At 40.4% G+C, this 24,310-nt stretch overlaps 2 protein-coding genes across 6 annotated transcripts in view; one reads left to right on the plus strand and one right to left on the minus strand.

Annotated features, from left to right (window-relative positions):
- Positions 1–20: 20 nt before the first annotated feature.
- Positions 21–4,966, minus strand: ndr2 (nodal-related 2). The gene is made up of 3 exons (XM_003441806.4): positions 4,673–4,966; positions 2,400–3,142; positions 21–580 (listed from the first exon to the last, which is right to left on the minus strand). The coding sequence occupies exons 1-3, from the start codon at positions 4,935–4,937 to the stop codon at positions 428–430; spliced, it is 1,161 nt and encodes a 386-aa protein (XP_003441854.1). The 5' UTR covers positions 4,938–4,966; the 3' UTR covers positions 21–427.
- Positions 4,967–5,974: 1,008 nt separating this feature from the next.
- Positions 5,975–24,310, plus strand: part of pald1a (phosphatase domain containing paladin 1a) — a 59,280-nt gene continuing 40,944 nt past the window's right edge. Inside the window, exons 1-13 of one of the 5 annotated variants that reach the window (XM_013269507.3) lie at positions 5,975–6,162; positions 17,782–17,979; positions 18,167–18,269; positions 19,252–19,431; positions 19,847–20,011; positions 20,120–20,280; positions 20,878–20,953; positions 21,738–21,892; positions 21,987–22,083; positions 22,267–22,371; positions 22,729–22,824; positions 22,911–23,045; positions 23,929–24,045. In XM_013269507.3, coding sequence (XP_013124961.1) covers positions 17,795–17,979; positions 18,167–18,269; positions 19,252–19,431; positions 19,847–20,011; positions 20,120–20,280; positions 20,878–20,953; positions 21,738–21,892; positions 21,987–22,083; positions 22,267–22,371; positions 22,729–22,824; positions 22,911–23,045; positions 23,929–24,045 — 1,575 coding nt within the window. In that variant the 5' untranslated portion in view covers positions 5,975–6,162; positions 17,782–17,794. Of the gene's footprint in view, positions 6,163–11,601; positions 11,948–15,585; positions 15,744–17,781; positions 17,980–18,166; positions 18,270–19,251; positions 19,432–19,846; positions 20,012–20,119; positions 20,281–20,877; positions 20,954–21,737; positions 21,893–21,986; positions 22,084–22,266; positions 22,372–22,728; positions 22,825–22,910; positions 23,046–23,928; positions 24,046–24,310 lie in introns of those variants that run through there. The other 4 variants (XM_013269508.3, XM_013269506.3, XM_005471376.4 and 1 more) reach the window with 4 other exon arrangements.

Genomic DNA, 24,310 nt, shown 5'->3' on the forward strand with positions numbered 1-24,310 from the left:
TAACAATATAAATAGCCATTATAACAATATACACAAATGGTAGTCAACAATAAAACTGTGCTGAAATATTAATCAGCATTACCATTAAATATTTACAATTATAACAATTGATAATTTAAAGTGAATGAACTTCAGTTTGTGACAATAGGTGAACCCCATTTTTGAGTTCACATTTTGGTACATCTCAAGATGCAACTATTCTAACAAACCAAAGCCTACATCACACATCAAAATGTTGTCTCTGTACAACTCTCCGACACAGTCTTGCAGTGCTTTCTTCCTTCTGTATAAATGTTTTATTTTATTTTATTTTATTTTATTTTATTTTATTTTATTTTATTTTATTTTATTTTATATTCAGAAATTACTTGGTTCTGTCAAGAATTTCTGTACAGTGTTAAGCCTGCTCTGCAGCTGGTTTTAGCTTTCACTGGCACCCGCACTGATCCACAATCATATCCTCGTGGTGTCGAAGGAGCATCTCTCCATTTTCATAGTACAACATGCTCAGTGGGCTCATTTTGGTTGGTGCACAGCAGGGTGAGGCCACTCTGTCGGGGTGGAAATGCTTCAGGAGACTCTGGAAAAAGAAAGAGAGAGGCTTTAGGTCAGTTGTAGATAACTGCAGTTCTTTAAAGAAATCTGGTAATAGCGTTATCCTGTCTTAGCTTACTGACATACTGAGCCACTTACTGTCATCTGATATTTGCTATTCAGCTTTTCACTTAATTTAGTAAGTTGTTTTGCTTTGTTGATTGTTGTATTTTGAACATTTCTGTTCATTTAAGCTATTTGTTATACGTTTTGTTGTGTTTAACATAATATTTTGAACCACTTTAAACCACAGACGTTCTGATAAATAATTGTCATATTTGAGATTAAAAAATGATATCTTGTTTTTCCCTTTTTCATAGTGTGGAAAGGGAGTACAAACAGATTTGTTATCATAAAAAGTTTCAAATCCTCATGTTTTACTAAATTAGCAAAACAAAAAATAATAAAACAATTATCATAGCCCTGCGACAGACTGGCGACCTGTCCAGGGTGTACCCTGCCTCTCGCCCTAAGACAGCTGAAATAAGCTCCAGCCCCCTGTGACCCTGAAAAAGATAAGTGGTAGAGAATGGATGGATGGATGGCAATTATTTCATTGTAACATTGTAACACTGTACAAGAACGTAGAAAATTTGACCCTTCCAGGGCTCTCTTGGTTGTTTTTAACAACCCACAGACCAGTTTGCCACACAAAAGTCAAAAGAATGTGATGTTTTTGCATCTGTTTATTTACCTTGCCTCAACCCCTCTCTTCTAATTCCCTACAGCAGGGACTATAGAAACTCTAACTAATGTTAAATTGTTCTTTTTTATTCGTTTGCAGCTGATGTTACATATTAACCATTGCCAGTATTTCTAAGTCACACCTCAGTGGCTAACCTTGGGCTTGTTTGCTGCTGGGAAGTACTGAATGAACAAATGTAAAAAAACAAAAAAAAACACACAAAAAAACTAGTAACTATGATTCATATTTGCATAGTGATTCAAGTATTTGAGATGGGTAGAAAAACACAGGAATATTTTTTTTTATATAGTTTACCATTACTGTTCTCTACTGTTTGTAAAACCCCTTTGGAGAGGCCCTCCACCCTTTTTCTTCAGTCCTAACTGGTGTCAAGTTAACATTGTTAAGACATCCATCAGACAGCCACCGCCACACACTTGACCAGTTTGTAGTGCATTTTCACAATGATATGTCTCTGATCTAACACATTACTGTAGCTAAATGTCTCAATTTTTTTCTTTTTAGTGAACAAAAACATTATTACATTATTACTAATAATGTATTACATAATACATTACATTACATAATTAGATAAACATTATTTGACTCAAGAGCCACTGAGGACTTCCGGTAAATTGAGTTAAGTGGTATTTTTGCTTGCCTGCAGATTTTTCATAGTTGTTATCATTTTTGATCACGTAAAGTTTATTTTATTACATATTAGTCTGAAGTACTGTTTCCATAAGTTGTACTTTAGTGGTTTAGCTACAGTTCAGCCACTTCCATTGTGAAGTAATTGGTATTTTAAAAGTTAGCAGAATTGCTTTAAATAGATAGATAGATAGATAGATAGATAGATAGATAGATAGATAGATAGATAGATAGATAGATAGATAGATAGATAGATAGATAGATAGATAGATAGACAGACAGATAGATAGATAGATAGATAGATAGATAGATAGATAGATGTGGTAAGTGGCTCAAACTCCAAATTGTCCCTGATGCATCCATCTGCCAGTGATTGTGTGCATATGAATTTTTAAACGGTCTGCATGCAATGTTCCTATGATGATAATATGAATATGTGTAAGAACAGAAAATCTAGATAGGCACTCACCTGCATGTAGGCATGATTGGTTGGATTTAAGTCTTCTCTCAGAGGACTAGGGCAGGAGCCTTCACAGCGGTAGGCATTGTACTTTTTAGGAAAGACAATCCAGGACCCCCAGCCAATCTGATTAAAGTCGACATACAGGTCCACTTTGCGACAGAGTGATTTTTCGCTCACTCTTTTGAACAGCTGTGGGGTTCTTGCTGTTTGCTCTCTCTGGCCCCGTTTGCTCCTTCGCCTCTTTTTGATTTCAGCAGGGGAGAAGAACTTGGATTGTTCAGCTGTATGGAGTAAGCTCGCTTTAGCCTTTGAGTTTTCATCAAACCCTGTGTGTGAGAAGATAACCAGCAAGGCCCGGTCACTCACATCCTGGTCTTTTGTCAAACTTGCTTCATAAACGAGCTCATCGGGAAGAAGCAGGCCTCGCCTTTTCTTTATCGCTTTCCTTCTTCTTGACACTCGCTTGTGGCGAATTCTTGTTGTTGATTTCTCTTTAAGCCAGCTCAAGAGGGGATTTGTCATGTTGAATACTTTCCAGCTCTGCGATGATGTGACTAGTGACGATTCTGTGAGCAGTGCCAGCAGCTGCTGATCCTGGTCATGGTGGTGATAGACCTCCACACTAATGTTGGAAACATTCATTGTCCGAGGTAGCTTGATTCTCAACTCTGCTGCCTGGATTTCTTTGTCAGCTCCCAGCGTGTGGAGGTCAAAGGTCGCCACCCAGGATCTATGTCTGTACGTCAAATCTGATATAGCAAAAATGGAAGAATTAGCATAATTGAAGAGCACTTTGTATGACACAGATTATAATGACTGATTATTATGCCAAAATCAGGACCATTATTGTGTGTTACTGATGCATGTAAACCAACAAACAACCACCTGTGTGGGAAATTAAAAAAAACAAAACATCACCATTATTATATTACCAAACATTAGATTGCTGTCTTTCCCTCCTCACCACACAGGTGGTAGATAGCTGCAACTTTGTTAGCCTGGTTTTGCTGGAAATCTATTTCTCTAAGCGTTTTTCCTTCCTCAAAATCTCCAAGTGCTTGTTAAAGGTGATCACTGGATTGTTGAAGGTTACTTTTCTGATAATGTAGGGTCCTACCAAATTAATAAACTTATGTAAGGTATAAGTGCAACATATATCTTAACTATGACATGACATTTTCAGTGTGCAGCCTGTAACAGCTTTATTAAAGAAGATGCAAATCAATAAGAAGGCCTACAGCTTCAACCTTATGTGTTTTGCTTGTTTAGTGGATTTAATCGGCCAACAGGAATTATTTTAACCTAAAATGTTTTTCAGTTCAATTGAAAGTTTATTTACCTCATAACAGAAGTCAGTTAAATTTAAAAAATGAAACATTTAATGAACATGCAGGCTTATCTGGTGAGAAAATAATAATATATGTCCTCTAGAACTTCATGATGAGAGGATTTCAGTAATCAAAGCTGCTTATGCTTTTTCCCAACATAACCCATTCATTATGCTACCCATGGACACCCTACTCTGCTCCCACATCTGTAAAGAGACCCATTGTGATTCTAAACAGGTGTGGCTGCGATTAATCTAAGGGATGAACGCCTTTTAAACATTTAACTTTTGTATTGTCCCGCTGCCTGTTGAGTTCGACTCTTGATCAAAAGTGCAAACCACCCGCGCTATTAATCCACTCAAACCAAACACGTAGCCGAAACCAATCACTTAACACATCCCTGCTTCTCACGGCTTCTGCATATCCTCTGTCAAACAAACAGGTAGTAACTCTAACACTTTACAGAGATGTGAAATTAGATTCTGCAGCAGGGATTGGGGGGGTGTCCTGTGCTGGCTGCTTGTGCCACCGTTAAATCCAGCGCTCTAATTTAATCAAACCAAGTGCGAAAAAGAACTGAAGGAGGTTGTTGATTTGGCTAAGCAAGAGATTTGTATAGGGGGATGTCTGGCGAGGTATCTAATCAACATCACCTATTTAGCGAAGAAGAGGTTTGCTTTGAGAATTAGAGAGGATACCGGCCTTTTCACACGCTGATCCCTGCATGGTTATTCACCCCCTAAGCGGAATGTGGATTGAAAACCTCTGAGGTCGTCTGGCACGCAGTGTTGACAGAAAAACGAAACCCCCTTAACATCTAAGATGATTTATTAATGGTAGAGAAGACATCTGACCAGAACCAAAGCTATAAAACACGAATGTCAAACAATTCCCTGCACATTTATTACAAACAAACCAAATATTTTTATGAAGCAATGAGCCAGAGCTTACTTTTAGCCATCATACTCTTTACGGTGTCCGCTTGTCTTGCGGCATCTTGCTCCATCGTATCCATAAGACCGGAAAAATTCGACTTGAAATTCCTGTAAAGTTGCATCATGTAGCTCGGCAGGTGATATCCAGTTCCTCGGTCCATCACGGCAAAACGGTGCAGCGGCCTCATAAACACCCCATCGCTGGATTTATGAATCCCTTGAGCCAGCAGCGCCAGCAAAGATGCATGGAGCGCAACACCCAAAGCTCCCCATGAGCGCATGTTTTAGGTCGGTTAATGACAAATTCCTCCTCTGGAAGAGCAGGGGAGCCTTATATACTCTCACCCACCCCCTTTCACGTTTAACAAGTAGCTGAGAACATTAAAGGAAATTGACATGAGTCCTCAAGACTTGCTACCTGACAGCTCATCATCTATTCAGTTGGTAATGAGGCGCCTGGGTTCGTGTTTACAAGGAGCACAGGTTTTGTTTGCACTATGTTCTTTGGGCTTCTGCAGCCTGACTCCCCATTCTCAGACTAATTGTTTCATCTGTTTGGTTTGCACTAATTGTTAGGCTTTCCCATAGTCTAATTTAGTCAACTAAGGGCCCTCTGAAATGCACATCAGGGACAATGAATGGGCTCTATAACCCATCAGCCATGTCTTCGTACAACAACAACAATGGCAACAAAACTATTAATGTCAAAACATCACTGCAACCAGTAATATAGGGAACGCACATGGGATTTATACTACATTTATTATGCATTTGTTAATAACTTGGCCTAATTTAACTTCTAATTATACCACAAATGGCCTTTTGTGACAAGAACATTACGATAATAGATGGAGACTGATAAAAAAAGCCTACCATAAACTGAGATAAAGTCGCTGGAAACTTAATATAGACCTCTGGGACACTATCAAGCAGCACAGATAGAATGAAGCAGGAAACACGTCTTATCTCGCTCATATTTAACTTTAAGATGTTTACTTCTAAAGCTATACTATTATATAAAGCTTTACATTTTCTTTATGGTCAGCAACCAATATTTATTGAACTCACTGGTGTTTTTCTGGTTATAATTCCTTAAACAGCGTATTAATTTTATTTGTAATGTTTATATATAAGCTTTCATTTTATTAATAGTAGTAGTATGACACCTATTATAAGAATGCTTAATTGCAAAGTGGCATAACAGCAATGAACCTTTTAAATCTTTTACGCGAAGTTTGCACGTCAAAAATCTTGGTTCCTGCAAAGAGCATCTGTGGATGGGTTGTCGCAAACTGCGCATGCGCCATGCGTCTCCATTCACATAATGAAATCCTTTTCCTCGAGAATCTCCCGAGAAAGGATAAAAATTAATGGATATTTTTCATCCATCTGTATAGTTAAAAAGCGGTGCACTTTGTCGACAACGTCTACACCGGAATAACCGAGCTCCGAAAATCTGTTTTCCTAACTGGCCCGTCGCTTTTTCACCTACCGTGTGCTGAAATGGTGAGTAGCTTTAAAGTTTACGGCTCTTTTCTTGCACGAGTCATGGCAGCTAAAAAAAAGTTGGCACTCGTGCCGTTTTTGGACCCCAGTATCCCTCTAGATTACTATCTTCAGCAAATATGGATTTTGGACTTTTGCTTGGACTAGACTTCCGCAGTGAAGGATATTTTCATGATGTGCTTGTGTGGCTGATGGGGCATACATGTGCTTGGCACCCCCACCCCCCATCTCTCCATGCCTGCACTGTATTGTGCATTGAATCTGGTGTTTTGGGCGCTGACAGTGATGAATAATAAAAAAAGAAGTTGTGCAAACCACGATAGGCAGCTGGGGCTCATGACTATGGAAATGCGTAAATGGATAAACGTTAACTTATGTTTTTATTTGCTTATAAAAAACAGATATTTTCTAGGATGTCCTGATTTGTTACAGTGCAACGATTGCACGGAAATTACATTACAGTACATGCATGCAAATGATAAAAGGTTTGAGAAAAACAATGTATTATGCTCTGCGTAATGCATTTGCATCACTTATGCAAATACTGGATATGTACTAATAATAGGTGTGTTTTATGGTAGCGCTCATAAGACAGAAAAATGAACCAAAACAAATACTTCTACATACAAATACCACTAACAGAAACATAATCTAAAACCGCGTCATGTATTTACATGTGCATGTATAGCATCTACAGTATATAATAGGCAAATAGTGAGGTCATGCTGCATCTGCGTAAAGATTTTATTAGGCCTGATATAAAGTCTAAAAGCACAAAGCACATGATGTTCTTTGATGTATTGTGTTGTTGTCAAGGCCTTTGTTTACTTTGGTCCTTCCAGCTGGTTATCCTTCCAGGCTCTTCTGTTTATATCTCTTTACCTCATGTCATGGCGGGGGGGTGGGGGTGGGAGTGGCGGTGGGGTGCACTGAAACTGCCTCTGATTGACCCGATCAAACCAGGAGTATCAGTTAATCAAGAATGATAGAACGAAACTCCTGGATGATTGAACTGCCTGAGACTAAATGATGAGCCTTTTAATCTCAGTTTATCTTGATAAGAGGGCTGGATGAGAAACTTAACTCCTACATGTAATTGAAAAAGTTGTTTGTTTGGACATGCCCCACGAAAAGCCCCGACTTTATTTCCAAAATGATTTATAGTAGATCTGTTCATAGGGATTGAGAAATGCAAAACAGGTGTTCAGCTAGGTTCAAGTTTCCTTAAGTCCCAGTGCTGCTTGTTGAAATTGATTTGGATGCATATTTGCAATCATTTATGGGAGTATTGTGCCAAGTCAAGGTCAAGTGAGTCAGAGAGGGGGCCAAATTTGGGATGGGGTGTTGCGGGTCCCACCTCCCAACTCTCTTTACTTTTCTTATTTTCTGAAGTTGCACAATAAAATGGCTGTGACTGTTCACCTTCCTCATGTTCATAATGAAACTATAAATAACAGCTGACTGCAATAAAACTGCTAGGACTTATAATCTACCATATGCATGTTTAGTTATACAGCACATTACTATCTACATGAATTAAAAATTCAGTGCAGGTGAAATGAGTCTTTGCTTGACCGTAGGTATGCTTTCAGACAAACATGTTGGTTAAATAAAACTTTAAGCGTACCCAGTTTTGTTTGGTTGCTCTCAGTGTTCAATGAACTGTCCCACTGTAAACTGTCCCATCAACAGCAGATGGGAATATTAAAGAATTCAATCTTAAGGCGAAGCTAGAGAGCATAATATGCTTTTATGTGGAAAAGAAAATACACTTTTTTCAGTTCTAAGGTCTTAGGGATCAGATAAGATAAGATAACCTTTATTAGTCCCACACGTGGGAAATTTGTTTTGTCACAGCAGGAAGTGGACAGTGCAAAAGTTATGAAGCAAAAATTAGAATAAAATAAGAATAAATACAGTACACAACTGTACAGAATAGAATACAATACTATATACAGTAGAATAAAATAGAATAAAATATACAATAAGATAAAAATAGAATACAAATGCTATATACAACTGAGTAAAAATACAACGATGCCAGAAAAGATTATTGCACATTAGTGTTATTGCACATGTGTGGATGTGTGTGTTTGATCAGTTAAAGTCTTTGTTGTGGAGTCTGACAGCAGTGGGGAGGAAAGACCTGCGAAATCTCTCCGTCCCACATCGTGGGTGCCGCAGCCTGCCACTGAAGGAGCTGCTCAGTGCTGTCAGAGTCTCTTGCATGGGGTGGGAGATGTTGTCCAACAGGGATGACAGCTTTGCCGCCATTCTCCTGTCACTCACCACCTCCACTGGGTCCAGAGGGCATCCTAGAACAGAGCTGGCCCTTCTGATCAGCCTGTTCAGTCTTTTCCTGTCCCCAGCAGAGATGCTGCCCCCCCAGCAGACCACACCATAGAAGATGGCTGAGGCCACCACAGAGTCATAGAAGGTCTTCAGGAGTGGGCCCTCCACTCCAAACGACCTGAGTCTCCACACCAGGTACAGCCTGCTCTGCCCTTTCCTGTAGAGGGCGTCTGAGTTATGAGTCCAGTCCAGTTTGTTGTTCAGATGAACACCAAGGTACCTGTAGCTATCCACAGCCTCAATGTCCATACCTTGGATGTTCAGTGGTTGCAGTGGAGGATGCTTGTGCCAGGAGGACATAATTAAAGATTATCTGGTCCTTATTAAGTCTTCAAATTAGGTAAATACATGATCATTTGAACAACAACACATGATGTATTACACTGTGTCATTATGCATTTAACAAAAACTAAGCCAACATGCAGAAGCAGTGTGTGGAAAACTAAGCACACACCATGATTCTATGGGTTATAGAGATCCACCTTTAGCAGCAATAACTTGAAGTAATTGTTTGCTGTTTGACTTTATCAGTCTCTTACAATTTTGGCACACATTTCTTTGAAATGTTGCATAAGTTTGCAAGCATCTGATCTCAAGGTCCTGCATGTCAGTTGGGTTAAGCTTTGGACTTTGACTGGGCCATTGCACCTTGATTGATTGTCCCATTGCATGACCCAGTTTCAGGCAAGCTTTAGCTGTCATTTGGACATTGTGGTTTTCCTTTTGGTTTGTTCAGATGCGACTTTGCGAACCTAAGCCATGCTGCCATTGTCTTTTGGAGAAAGGAAGCTTTCTCTGGAGACTCCATTCAGTCTTTTTCTAATCATACTGTCATAAACTTTAACATTTAACATACTAACTGAGCCCTCCAGAGTCTGAGATGTAGCTCTTGGGTTATTTTGTGATTTCTCTGAGCATTGCAGGGTCTGACCTTGGGGTGAATTTGTTGCAATGTCCACTCCTGGGATAATTGGCACACCAGCTTGTTTTCTACATTTTCATAATCTTTATAAATTACATAACCCTCCTTCCTCCTTTGCATTGTGTTAACACACACCTGAATGCTCCAGACCAGCAGATTGCCAAAAGTGCTTTTAGAGAGAAGGTTGCTAATTATCAGTTAATCAAGTTTTTTTGATTACAAGCACTTGGCTGCTCCTAATCATCTTAATTCCATTGGAAGCAGTGAGGCTGTACTGCTCCCAATGTCTTGTTGTTCCTTTAATTGCATTTCCATAATTTTAAGACCTGCTAAGAAGCATTTAAAAATGTTTTTGAGCTTCATGCATTCTGATAAAAATATTTGATGTAAAAATAATTTTGATAATATCAAAATATTTGGAGGCATGCCTTCCAGTAATTATAATCTTGGTCATATCCAAAGTTACTCAGAGGACATTTGATGTAAATTAATTAATTTCCCAGTGGGCACTGTTTTCTGATTGTGATTGAATAGTTGTCTGAGTGAAAAGAAGTGTTTTGGAAATTAGATCATTATCTAAATGCAGTTGTTAATTCTTACCACAAGGTGTCATATTTGATCAATGGACTCAAGAGAATATTCCACTGTACGTCCACCCAGAACATGCCTCCGTGTATTTGTAATTAGTTATCATTTCATCTTCCCAAGAGCTTTGAGCTGTTTTGAGCTCTGAGGTATTTTTAACTTAACAGTGATTGATTAGGGAAACATTTTGATTTGGGAACAGTGTCCCTGTGCTGTGAGAAAGATGAAAAGACTATCTGAAAGCATTAATAATGTATTTCATTTCTAATGCGTCTGGAAGCTTAGAACTTGTCTCAGGTGAAATACTTCCCCCTTCCTTACAATTGCTCTTACAAGGCTCTTAACAAACTGGCTTTCTGGAGATAAGACAGACACCAGGCCTGAGAAAAGATTTGAACAAGAGAGGTGATAAAAGCCGTACGGTCCTTTTCCAATGGGGACATTAAGCAGAGAGGATGTTTTTTCAGTCTGCCATTGAATATCCTCTTATTCTAAATTATGCTTTTTTTCTGATCTTAAATAATGGGAAGGTGCATGAGCCTGTGCCTAGGTGGGTCACTCATTAGCTTTATGACAGTTTATTACAAAATCTCCCCCCTGAAAAACAAACGTATATTTGTTACTTCTCACTTCCTGGGTGGATTCATTCATGTTTTGAGGTTTGCGGGCCATGGGAGGGTTTGGTTTCACATTCACGGTGTTGCAAGAAAGTCAGAATCTTTGGCCTGCGCGGCTGCAGGAAGGAAGGAACAGGTGTGGCAGCAGTAGATTTTCCATCCATATCTCGAAAAAAACACTTACCACTTTCGCAAATCAGCTTGATGTGGACATTATCTTGTGACAGATTTGTGATCGCACATACTTTTGTAAGAAAACATTCTCACATGCAGTTCACTCAGACGATAAGCCCGATGTTGTTGGCCAATTTGTTTAATAATTTGGAGCCCTAAGTGTAAATGCACTTACCCAAATGGGTAAGTTTGGCAGAATTTCGAAACAGGTATTTTGCAAGCAGATGCTGTTGGCTGTATTCGTGCCTTATTCAAACCTTAGGATGCCTGCTGTTTGAACTGACATACCCTCAGTGTTATGACTACAAAGGGTACAGCACACAGGCATTTACAGCTAAAACTCAAGCTTAAATCTAAGTATTTGCCCAGCTGTAAGCCTGTTTACTTTCAACATGACATGTGTTAACTGCTAATGAATGGAGTAATTAGCGCATTGCAGTGAATTAGGCTTATGTTCTCGGTGTTGCAAGTGTACTTTACATTCTACAGTGAGGGTTTACTGCTGCATCTGCTCGTAATTTGTGTAAGAAGTGACGGTTTAGTTTGATGTGTTTGATACAGTTGCTGAAAGGTCTGTGTGTTCAGAAGGTATTGTGCTGCCAGGAGGCTCCGGTTTATGATTGGATGGTGAAGTGGATGGTGAGTAAGCATCTGGGTCCGCCTCCACATCCTCTTCGACCCCCCCCCCCTCCCTTGCACACATGCACACATGCACACACGCACAAGAGCACAATCAGTTTCATACACACACAAATCCCAGCAACCTTGCACCTCATGTGCAGGGGATGCATACAAAAAAGTAACAAACAAACCAACAGGGGAGCCCCCCCCCCTCTCCCTGCACACTCCCGTCTTTTCCTGCTCAGTGGTTGTCTGGGATCTGTCCTTACTGAAGGACATGTTCATTGACTTGCTTTATAAGGACATGTTAATGATGCAAGACTGCCGCCTGCTGTAGTTTGATCAGGAGGCAGAGACACATTGCCTCACAGAACAGACAGAGATGCCAGCGGGGATGTCTGAGTGAGACTGGTTGCCTGCCGGAGAGCTGTCATTTTGGTTCTTTTTAACCCATTATTTGTTTCTCTGAGACTCGCGCACCTCTCGGACGGTGGAATGAGCAGCTGAATGTCAGGTACAGTTGTCATACTTTGCATTTTCTTTGTTGTGACACTTGAGTCCTGTTGCTGGTTTGTGGTCGCAAAACGTGTCATCGGTATGTTTTCAAGAGGTACAAAAGAAATGGCATGCGCTGTTTTTTAGATGCACGCTGTGATTTTACATGAGACTAAAGAGATGTGAAATATCTTTTTCATATGTTTTACCACATTCTTTGATAATACCAGTCATGGCTGATATTCACATAGCTACATGGATTGCATTCTTAATGGCATGTGACGCCTGAGCTCTCCTCTTAAGTGTTTATCAACTCTCCTTCTTCTGCCGGAGTGACCAGCACCTGTTTGAAATGATTCAGACACCCTTGACCATCTTACAAAATGCTGCTCAGTCAAGATCTGTTTGCACTTACACAAGTTTATCACTTCAGCCCGAGTTGCAAGCGAAATGTAACATGTTAACAACTCGGTGTAAAATCTATCTGCTGTCACTTGAACCGGCAGATCTGCCAGAATATCGTGGCCAGACACTGAGGTTTACAAAAAGTGAAAACCACACCACTGCAGGCTTGAAGTAAGAAGATAAAATTGGCATCTTGAGATAAATTACAGACAGGGTTTTTAAAAATAGATTTGTAAACCCTTTTTAGCTGGAGCTCACTGTCAAGCTGTGATGAAAGCAGGAATGCGCAAGGCTAAAGGTTACTTGTGATTTATGTCACTGCAGTAGCAGAAGCAGAGTTTGTTTGTGTCTCAGTGGATTTTCATCTCTTACTAGTGTTACGTGCCATTTCATTTAGATGTCGTCCAGGCAGTGTGTGCACCTCGGCTGTCAATCTGGACGCTAACTCTTGCAGTGGAAAAGCTATTTCACACATTTGATCAGATTTGAAACTAGCATCCTCTCATCATGCGTCAGCACGCAGCTTCTTTTTACCACAGTGTGCTCCTTCTGAGCACATTGCCAGGCCATTGCTTTTGCACAAAAATTAACAAAAGTCATAAGCTGACACAAATTCACAATGAGGTTTTTGGAACAGTTGAAGGAAAACACAAAAAAGATTTTTTGCAGAGGAAGCACTGAGCTCATTTCCGTGCAGAACTGACATTTTAGGGCAGGAACTAGCAATGTCCTGTGGAATCACGCCTGCAACCCTTAACCTCATTGGTGAAATATGCGTACAGCTGCAGGGAGGAAGTTTCAGAGAGTACATGTAAGCGTTTCCTGTCAAGGTGTGCTTATACTTCCTTAGCTTGTGTGGGGGTGTGACTGAGTTTGGTCGAAGGGTTTTCTTGGTCTAGCCTGTGATCAGTGAGACTGGGACAATATGTCATTGTTATTATTAAGTAAAATTAGGATTCAGATGTCAGACTTTTAGTTAGTGCACAGAAGATCAGATGTTTGATGGGGATATTGTGTGGCTATTTCCAGACACGACATGACTGCATCGCACTAAATCAGCTTATTTTTGTGTACCCAGCATGCTTTCAGCCTAAGCATTTTCAGACTGAACGAGTGGCCTCCATGGAGACCAGAAAATACACAGGATCCCTGATTATGAATTAGGTGATGCCAATTTGCATTGAATTTAGAATTTTAATGTGGCTTTTGTTGACATGCTGGTGGCTCCCCTCTCAACCTCAATGTGGGAAGTTGTGTTGAAAGATCTCCTGCGCACTACAAAGTGATACCCATCTCTCTTAAACCCCTGCATCTCGTATGAATAAAGGGTGCTCTGCATCCTTCCTCGGGGCCACCAACAGATGCATCCTGCAGCTGCAAGCTCCTTCCTGTCTGCGCTCAGACCCTTTTGTCTGAAGACGTTGCTACAGCAAAGTTGGGACACCGGCTGAATTTAAATGGGGCTGTCCTGAATGGAGCAATACTGATAGGCTGGCAGTAGCTTCTGGTTTCCATGGTCGTAAGCCGACTATGCTGTCTTTGAATTTAAATATTAGTGCCACTGGTTAACTTTCACCAGCTGTTCACAGCTTTGTTGGCAGATTCCTACACAAACACAGAAAGCTGAATTCAAGATTATTGTTTTTGTTTGTGTGTGAATTTACTTATTTCATTGAATTCCACTTATCTTTCATCTGACCCGGACACAGTGCAGCATCAGTGCAGTGCTTCAACGTGTGTGCAGTACTACTCTGGTTGACGTGTGGGATAAACAGCCTCTCTAATGAGTTGCCTTGATTGGCTTGCCAGTAGGATGTTTATGACTGAGGGCTATTTCTACACAGGCCTCCACCCCGGCTGCCCGCCGGGGGCGGAGACCAGGTCTGCCCATGCTGAAATTAGTGCAGTTGAAGAGCTGCTCTTGCATGTAGCAAGGACGTCTGTATCAAAGTTTGTGCACCGTGGTCTTGCAGCAGTGGTGACGGGCTGCAGAGTAAGAGAGCAGAGCCTACAGTGTGACCATTTCCTTGCTAAAAAGTCAAAGTATCACGTATCCTCAATTATCAGATGTTTCGCAAGCAACCACATCACATATGCGATAAGATTTAGGAAGTTCTAGTGCGTGGCTGAATATAATGCGAGAATCTGTTTTCAGTGTTTTATGGCCTTCCACTAAACCACAGAGCCATGCATAACTGTGGTGGTGGGTAAAAGAAACCTACTGATTAAATGCCCTTAAAGGGACAGAGATCGAAGTTAGTCTGCTTTGTTTCTACCCGTTACTTTAAGGAAAGAACAAAACAAAACTCGTTAAGGTGACTTTTTACAGGAACAGTTTGCCTTAAAAGTGTTAAAAAGACCTCTATTAATGCCACCTTTGCTTGTTCACACTAATCTGCACCAGGCCTGCAAAATGTGCTTCATTTTTCATCGTGTGTCGGCATTTTGGAATCAGATCCATGTGATGTCCAAACCATCAGCATTCGCAGTGCTGGCTGTCTTTCTACTACTGTCAATTTGGCTCTTTTACTATCTCTCCTGAGGGCTTAAATGCGCAGCAACAAAGCCACCCCCCTTTCCGTCTTCGTAGCTTGTATACAGAATAGTGAGGTGGCATGATGCCACAGTATTCCTAGCTTGAATGCTCTGTAAAAAAATGGGCATATCTTACATGGATAGTCCAAAACTGGCAACACTTTTACATCTGCTACATCTTGTGGTATACTTGGGCGTACAATGTTTACCACATCTTGTTTCTGTATCATTTATGTAGCCCACACGTCAAATTTGCAAGTATAGATTGGTTCATGTCCTCCTTATTCATTAAAAATAAAAGTTTCAAAGGAAAGAGAAGAAATATTGCAATTTCCTGCTAACATAAGCAAAAATTATGAGATAAAAGCAGAAGTTAAAAAGCTTTGAAAAAAATGAACATGTTTCTGTTGATCCGCTTCTGTCAAGTGAATAATAAAGTTATAATTTCATGTGTTGTCTGCTGGAAAGAGTCAGCTGTGTGTCATCTTTGTGCATGGCCTGCCCATGTGAAAGAAAGCTAAGCTTTAGCCATCTGGCTGCCAGATGTATTGCTACTTCCCCTGGTCTCCTCTGTTGAGACTCCAGTCTCCTGCATGAATCTATTCCCCAACATCAGTCAGGAGACGGAGCAAAGACGAGGAGGACGTTGTCTGAAAAGTATAACTTCTGAAGTTTTGCCTGAATGCCAAGCAGCCTGGCACTTTGAACTCCCACAAGGGGTGTTTCCCTCCGACTGGGGGTGGGTGAGTGGATTCAAAGAAGGAAGATTTCTTTTTTTGGATGTGATGCCAAGTTCTCACACTCCTTTGGACCATGGCAGAAAGAAAGCAGCAAAGAAAAGGCTCTGGAAGCACAGATTGCACCTCATCTCATGCGTAAGATATTATATTTTACTGGATTGCTACGTCGTGGAGTGTTTTTTGTTACGTTTCCTGCGGTGGCCACAAAATTATGCTAACAGAGAACCTTTTGGTATGTGACGGGGACGTAAATAGATTTGTGAAGCTGTTAGAGCACAGCATTGAAAACTCAGCTTCCTCCTATTGAACTCAGGCAGGGTTTCTGACTCTTTTGCCTTCAGTCTTTTCACGCAGCTGTTATTTGATAGGAGTATAATTACTGAAATCATATGATTATTTGAACTATTTGAACTGCAAACCATTTATACTGTACATTTAAAAAAAATCCAAACCAGGAACACGTTGTGCTTGTGAGAAGAATCTTTCTGCTGAATCAAAAAGTCTCCAAGTACAAGGCTTGACCTACCTTCTCACCTTCAGAAGCAACAAAGAGGACAGTAGCTGTGACTCATGCGGCACTTCTCTCACCCGCAGCCTCTCTGCACCTTGAGAGCCCACTCTATTCAAAACTGATGATCACACAGAGGAGCTTTGAGCTCAGCTAGAAGACTAAGCTTCCATACGCCTGAGCTGTGTGACATTCGGTAGATTTTGTGTTTGTTGGATTCATTCTGTCTGCTTGTGTTTGGGGACTCGATGTATTATTCTGTTCATTTAAGTTAGGGGTAATAGGTTCCCAGCCAGCTTCGTGTTACAACCGATGTTAATGAGCACTGATGCTGTGGCCTGCTAGGCTGTCAGAAGTTTTGTTTGTTTATCTGTAGAGCTCCCTGGAAAGCTTGGTTTTTATTCAGAGGAGAAAAGGTTTTGTTGAAACCTGGCTGGCTCTCATTGGAGACTCTGAACCCCTACCACTATGACCATGATGAAACTGTAGAGAAATGAAATTAATGGTTAAGCCTAAAAAGGCGGATTTTATGAGTCATTGGCTGAGCCTTGCTCTATGCATAGAAAAACTACCACTGATAATATTTTTCATAATACATGATAGCTCAGCTTATTTAATCACATATCCTGAATACAGTTATACTGCAGTTTTTTATGTGATAAAATAATTTTTTGCTCATAAAAAAAAGGAATTAATTTGAGATCATATAGAGAAGTAATTCTTATTTCTATGTTTTTCATTAAGCAGATAGCTAAAATATAAGCAGTTGTGTTTCCACATATTTTTTCTATACCCAACTGTGAATGCTTGCCATGTAAGAATCGCAAAACTGCAATGATAATTAGAAAAATTATAGTTCAACATGTAGATTCTTTCATTCTGATTATACGTTAAGATCAGTGCCATCCAAACAAACATACTGTTTACCGTGGCTCTGGTTCACCATATTAAAACCCTTCCAAACAGACCCTTTGAGATCATAATAGCCTTTAACAGTGTTTCCACTTCTTATATAGATATGAGAATGGTACTGGTCTTCTTATTTAGCTCTCACAAAGATAGCGAATCCTCTGGCGACTATGAATATCATTACCTAATTTCCTGGAAAATCAGCCAGTAAAAGTAAAAAAAACATAGCAGCACTGTATCAAAACACAGGAGATGAATTCAAATACATTTTAAAAATCTAATAAAGTGCATGGTTTTGGGATGGTTTTTCAGCAAATGCAGTCATCTTTTGCCACTTTACCTGCATGCAAGCAAAGTCTGCTCAAGTGTAACTTGTCACACTTTTTAAATGTATTTATTTTTTGTTATTACAGGAACTTCAGTGTCTGTCTGTGTCAAATTTAATGAGATCATTGGTGGGCAATCCTCAGCTGTGATACTAGCATAGAAAAAAATGTTTCATGATGTGAAAAATAAAAAAAATCTGCATAGTAATTCAAAATTCTATTTATATAGCATACGCTGGTAAGTAACACCTTTTTCTAACCTATTCCTAGTCTCAGTGTGAGACTAGTACTGAATAACTTTTCACACCTTAAGTATGTTTGTAAATTATGTCATTCTCCAAATACACACTATTGTATGTTCCGCTGCTGTGAGCGTGCTTTCGTGTGTGATTGCTTCCTGTTTCTAAGTCCACTGCGATGCCATTTACAGCAGCTTGTGGAGCATGGGTACAACTGCCAGTGCCGCACCACAGCCCGTTTCTGTTGCGTCGCCGCTTGAGAGTGTCCATGGCAACGGGATGGCTGACAGCAAGCAGTCTCTTTGCATGAGCCCCTTCCAGACAGTCAACATCCACAACAACAAGGCCAAGTCCATCATCACCAACAAAGTTGCACCTGTCGTCATCACGTAAGTCCCTCCCCGAATCTACGTTCTCACAGTTGGGTGTGAAACCTTTTTGATCACTGAGGTGACACCCCCCTCACCCTCCAGCCACGGTGTTTGCTTTTGTCAACCCAGGCCAAGCAAATAGCAGCTGATAATTGAATTGGCCTCTCTGCACCATCCACACCTTGTTTTGTGTTTTGCATTGCAGATATAATTGCAGACAGGAATTTCAGATTCACGACGACATCCTCAAGACCAACTACAAAGTCGGTCGGATATCAGACACTCTGCCCGAGCACTACCTCGTGCAGGTAAGGGTGCCGTGCTCTTCTTGTAGCTGCGACAAAGAACAACACTGTCACAGCAAGCTGTGGAGTCATCTCACCATTCTTTCTTTTTCACATTTACATGTCCAAATTGCAGAGTGGTGCAGGAACATTGTCATGCGCTGTTTTATGATCAGAGGCAGCCATTAAAACGGGAATGTTGTCACCCTCCTCTCAAGGCTTTGATCTGCTCTGTCAACTGTGCTGTGGTAGTTCAAGCATGCAGTGTTTTGTCAGTGTTAACTCACAGTTCCTTTTATATGTGTAGCGAGGTCAGGAGTTTAATCTTGAGAACATCTCCTTAAAAAAGTGACTTTCTTTCTTTCTACCAGTAATGTTTGTCTGAAATGTTATGAACGCCTAATACCTGATTAAAACTTGATTTCTGGGGCTGATGCTGATATTGAAAGCAGTAAAACTACTAATCAATCTTCTTTATATATTTATATACTTATATATTGTGCACATAGTAAGTTAGAGCTCTTTTTAAAACAGTAGATTTGATATTATTCCTCTGTTTACTCATATTGATATAACAAATTGAAATACCAACTAGAAATGGGAGAAACATGTAAATATGTATATAATGTAAATATAAGAAAAACCTGGAAAGTCCAGTGGTCATGAGGGTGTCTGTATTTGTTGTTTCAGTGCGTTAAGCTCTCTGGATCAGTGCAGGGAACAGGTCTACTAAAGATCTGGGCGGGAGGGCATAGATTGAACTTTCTGAGACGACACAGTAACCACACGTTATCTTTTTGGTGTTGTTTGCAAACACAGAGGACAAAAGCCTGAACAAAAATCTAGCTTAATCTTGCAGCGATGACACAAAGCACTTCCACATGTAAACACTGTGTCAATTTTTTAAACCACTGTAATGTTTACATTGCTACTCTCCCAATGAAGGCTGGGCTGGAAGTTGGAACAGTTTGGCTCAGTTCAGATTTATATGTGCTCTTCTTTCCAGGGGGAGTACTTCATGGTCCAGGATGTCTACAGCAAGGCTGATGTCCTAAACACCACGGGCAGTTATGGGGCGCCCAACTTCCGCCAAGTGAAAGGATCCTACCCCCTGTATGGCATGGGTCAGCCCAGCTTGAATGGGTTCAAGCAGGTTCTCCAGAGACTCCAGGCGCAAGGACAAGAGGTCACTGCTATAACTTGTGCACAATTTCAATGTGCCCCTCTTAAGCCTTCGATAGGTTTCTCTGGTAGATCCTATTTTCCTGTGCTGGTGCCAGTTTAGCTCTGCCTGGCCTCTTTCGCTCCGTGTTGTCAGTAAATATTTGAGGAGTCAAGTGCTCAGTGGAGGCTGTGGCTGGATTGCAGAACTGAGCAAACAGAAAGTTGTGGTCATGTGCGCCAGTGGAAAATGAATCTTTCTACTTAGAGCAGCTAGAAACCGGCCGCAATTAAAATGAAATTGACAAAATTATACATCGGGTTTTTAAAACTCTGTATTCATGTGCTCCGTGTCATATGACGAGAAATTGTTTCCAGCTATTTTTAAAAGTAGTGTCGTTTTAAGGAGGAGGCCTGTTTTCCTATATTTCTTCCTACAGGAGGTTATATTCGTGTGTGTAAGAGAGGAGCCCGTTGTTTTCCTGCACAAAGACAATGACTTTGTGCCATATACCCCGAGGAGGAAGGAAAACCTACATGAGAACCTTCATGACCTGGAAAAAGAGGATAGGGTGGAAAGCCTGGAGCTCACCATCAGAAAGGAGGTGAGAGACAAACTCATGCCTAATCCCTAAGGCGGGTTTTTTTTTTCTTTTTTGCTAAAGTCTCATTTGCAACAGTATTAAAACACTCCTTTCTTCCACGCTCCACAGCTCCATGACTTCGCCAAGCTGAACGAAAACGTCTTCTACGTCTACAACGACATCGAGTTCTTTAAAGACGAGCCACAGAAGATATCTATCACGTGCGAGGAGGACATCCATGTGACCGAAGAGGTCTACAAGAGGCCGATGTTCACTATGCCGGCCTACAGGTTGTTTACATTGTTCCTTTATTATGCCTGAGCTCCTCGGGTCACGCGCACGAGTTTACACGAAGCAGCGTGTGGCTGCCTGCTGCTGAACATGCAGGGAAGGTTATAAATAGTGGTGCTTGTTTGTGCAAAGACTGGTTGCCCTGCGTTTTTGGAAACGAGAAGAAACGGGGGCGTAAAAACTACAGATTGAAACATCCTGTTTGCAATCAGATCTGCGGTGTCGGCTTTGCTGAGATGTTGTGAACCGCTCGCTGCGTATCCAGGCCAAGAGCATGTATTATTCCCATAGGAGAGCCCTAAAGCTTTTACTTTTAATCTGTATGTTTTGTAAACGATAGGATGTTTTATTATAAATAGATTCAAAGTGCAGGTGTTTGGGCTCATCCTGTGATTCGGATCTCTCCCATCATCCTTTGCGGTTTGCCGGAAAAGGCATAGTTTCTATCTGATGAGATTAGGAAACACAACATTATGGAGCTCGGCTGTAAAGTCTTAAGGTTATATGTTTATGTGCTCTGACCTACTTAAGGGCAGTATTGACACAACATACACAGGCACGGGTTCAACTCTGGGTGACAGTGTGTTGTTTTGCAGGTACTACAGACTGCCACTGCCCACAGAGGGAGCACCATTGGAAGAAGACTTTGACGCATTTGTTAACATACTCAGGGTAAGCAGATGTAAAAATGTCAATCACGCTACAAACCCAGCTGTTACATAGTCCTTTTTTGGGCTTGTTTTTTATATTTGGATCTTGTTCTGGTGTGCCATTAAAGTTATTCATGGCCAGAGCTTTGAAGAGTGCCTGGAGTTTCTCACTGAGGTAGTGAGAAAGTAACGCTAGCTTTTTTAATCCACATGTATGCCATTATCTGTCCTGTATGTGTAATCAATCATTAATAATAAGTCCCCCCAAAAAAGGCAGTAAGGACTCACTTCATGTCCATTCTTTGGTCATCCCCTTTGTCTGGTTTCCGTCCTTCCTATCACTCATACAGGATGTTCTTTTATTCTTGTTTTGACCTTTTTTGGAGTGACGTGCAGCAGCCGTTCCCATTCCCTGTGGTTTGAAAGCGGATTCATTTTTTGTGTTTGGATCAGAGCTTTGTTTTAGTAAATCTTAGTCTCTCACTCTGATATTTCCAAAGTGATCAATTCAATGCGATGAGCCTGATGTCGTTGGTTTGATGGCCCTAGATGTAGAATTTTAATGGAGAGCTTCTTGGAAATGAATTTCTCTATAAACTGACATTTTCCAGTATGTATTATCTATCATGTGACAAGTGGGCATCTTGTGTCCTACGTTAAAAAATGCACCCTATCCAGGAAGTACCCTACTATTTTTGGTAGTGAGAGCAGATCTGTTGCACAACTTGGCATTTGGGACTTCTGACATTGTCTGCAATTCATGTGTGAAAATAGCTTAACTCTCATGTATGTGGATCGTTTTCCAGGAGAGCCCAAGCTTGTCTCTGGGCCATGGCGCATCCCAGAAGCTGCCTGCTCTGCTGTTCAGTTGCCAGGTGGGCGTCGGACGCACCAACCTAGCCATGATCCTGGGCACGCTTGTCATGAATCGCCTCAGGGGTGATTCACAGCCTCCACCCCAGTAAGAAGTCCAGATCAAATAGAAAATCAATGACAAGCATTTATTAATTAATTAGTTTTTTTATAAAGGCAAAATATTTGCTTTGTTTTGTCAGAGTTGAGGAGCCAGCTGCTTCAGAACCCAGACCACTGTTCCAGGTGATCCAGTCTCTGATCAACAAGCTGCCTAATGGACAGCAGGTCATGGAAGAGGTAAAGCTGATAATGTCTGTCTTCATAACAATTGATTTGAAAGAAAAAAAAAATATAATAAATTATATGTAGGCCCCAAAAGATTTTATGCAAAAACAAGAGGTACAAAGTATTTTATTACCCAAACAGCTATTAAAAAATGTTTATATATGTCATGATTCATTGTCTTTTTCTTCTTCACAGGTCGACCAGGCGATTGCCCTGTGTTCAGAAATGCACAACATAAAAGAAGCAATATATGAGAACAAGAGTAAGCTGGAAGGGATTGGTGAAGATTATCAAATTCAGGTTAGTAATGATATAGATTTTTGAAGTTTGTAACTTGGAACTTCTCTTTAAAAGCAGCAGCTTGTACTATAAATGGCTCATTATGTACAGGGGCCCCCGCTGCTCAGTTTATGTCCTGCCTAACAGAAGACGTGTGAGAGCACAATCAGCCTTGATAAACGTCTTTTATCAGTGAGACCTCTCGAGCTGATGGACGACTTGAGAAGTTGATATCATTAATTGATCTCTTTCCTGTCTTTCAAGAAATAAGCTTAATTATTAAAGCAGGTTTGGTTAAGTGCTTTGCTAGTAAAATTACAAACACCTTGTAAAAGCTGCTACTGTGATCAGATAATCCAGCTTTTATTCCTCTCTTAGGGAAGCAGTACCAAAGACTACTTTCTCAACAGAACAATGCAGAGCTTGGAGCGATACTTCTACTTGATTGTATTCAATGCATACCTTCATGAGCAGGTAAAAAAAGTTTTTACAGCGTACATGTCTTCTCTGGGACCATGAAAAAGAAATTGTAAGTCGTAACTATGTGTTGTTTTTTGCAGTATCCTCTTGCCTTTGTGTCCAACTTCAGCCAGTGGATGTGCTGCCATGCTTGGCTGTACAGGTTACTGGCCTGCATGGATCTATCAGAGCTGTCCGCTCCGGCAGAGCTGGTCACTAAAGGAGCCCGAGTGCTGGTGGGAAAATCAGATTATTATATTTAACAATATCATTGTTGTTAACATTGTTGATGATGTGGAATGATGTGCTCTTTGCTCGCATTTCATTCAGAGCCTGATTTATAGGCTATTTTTAATTGCAGATCTTTGTTCGTGTTCTGTAAACTTTTAACTCTAAGATGTCAAGCTGTGTCCATTCTTTCAGTTATTGCGATTTTATAACAATGCAAATAGGTAAATGGTAATTTGTAGCACATTTGTAAATGATTAAACCTCATAAAAACACCACTAGGTTTCACAGAACACATTTACAAGAATCAGTCACAATCCATACAACATTTAGCCACAGGCTAAAGACAGAAAAGTCACCAGTGCCACTAAGGGGGCACGCTAACTGACCAGGTCGCTAGGTTTGTGTGGCTGCGCTGAGCAGATGAGGATTTGTGGGAATAGTGCGTTATTTAATTCCAGTTTTTGCATCAGAAGCTGTTAAATAAAACACATATTTCAGATATAGTTTTGAGACATGTTGGCAGACAGTGAGCTGAAAATAAACAGATAAAATAACAAATAATAGAAATATTGAAAAGTCTGCTTGTTTTAAATTGCGTCATTGCTTGGATAGTTTTGTGTGAAGCTGAGATTCTCAGTCTATGTCCTTGGCTACCTTTTTCTTTGTAAACATATTCCTGAACAAGTTCCCTAAATCTGTTATGATCTAATCATCATCTCCCTACATTTACCCCTTTAAACTAAATACATTTCCACATAGAAGCCACCATGCTAGCTGCTGGTATGAAAACACATTTCATGCATTCACCCAAGATCCATCATCTGTATTTGTAATTATCTGTCTTTAAAAGCACCGTATATTACATGCTGTGAATGACTGTGTGTGCAGGTTGCTGATGAGTACTTGGCTCCTGACGTGCTCAGCACAGTAAAAGAGATGAAGGCAGTTAACTTCAGACGAGTGCCCAAGATGCCTGTTTATGGAGTGGCTCAGCCAACATCTGAGGTGCAGCAGATTGTGTCCTACTTTAATCAAAATGAATGCAAGAAAAATGGAAGTTGGAAGTGATTTTGTTACTGATTGTAGTTATAAACATATAGTTTTTAATTAGATCCAGAAAGACAGATTTTATTTTGTAATCTTTGCTATAATTACTAAAAGACACACTTTGATATCTTAGTTAAAATCATTTAAACATTCAGCCGACAGTTTTGTAATAGTTATCATCAGTATGCATTTATGCAGTCAGATTTATTCATAAGTGCAAATA

The sequence above is a fragment of the Oreochromis niloticus genome, linkage group LG8 (genome assembly GCF_001858045.2).
Source record: "Oreochromis niloticus isolate F11D_XX linkage group LG8, O_niloticus_UMD_NMBU, whole genome shotgun sequence".
NCBI classification, from domain to species: Eukaryota; Metazoa; Chordata; class Actinopteri; order Cichliformes; family Cichlidae; genus Oreochromis; species Oreochromis niloticus.

Coding starts and splice junctions, on each gene's coding strand:
- ndr2 (XM_003441806.4), bottom strand. CDS start 4,937: ATGCGCTCATGGGGAGCTTTGGGTGTTGCGCTCCATGCATCTTTGCTG. Junction 3,143..4,672: donor AAAGAGTATGATGGCTAAAA/GTAAGCTCTGGC, acceptor TTGCTATATCAG/ATTTGACGTACAGACATAGA. Junction 581..2,399: donor CCAATCATGCCTACATGCAG/GTGAGTGCCTAT, acceptor TTCTTTTTCCAG/AGTCTCCTGAAGCATTTCCA.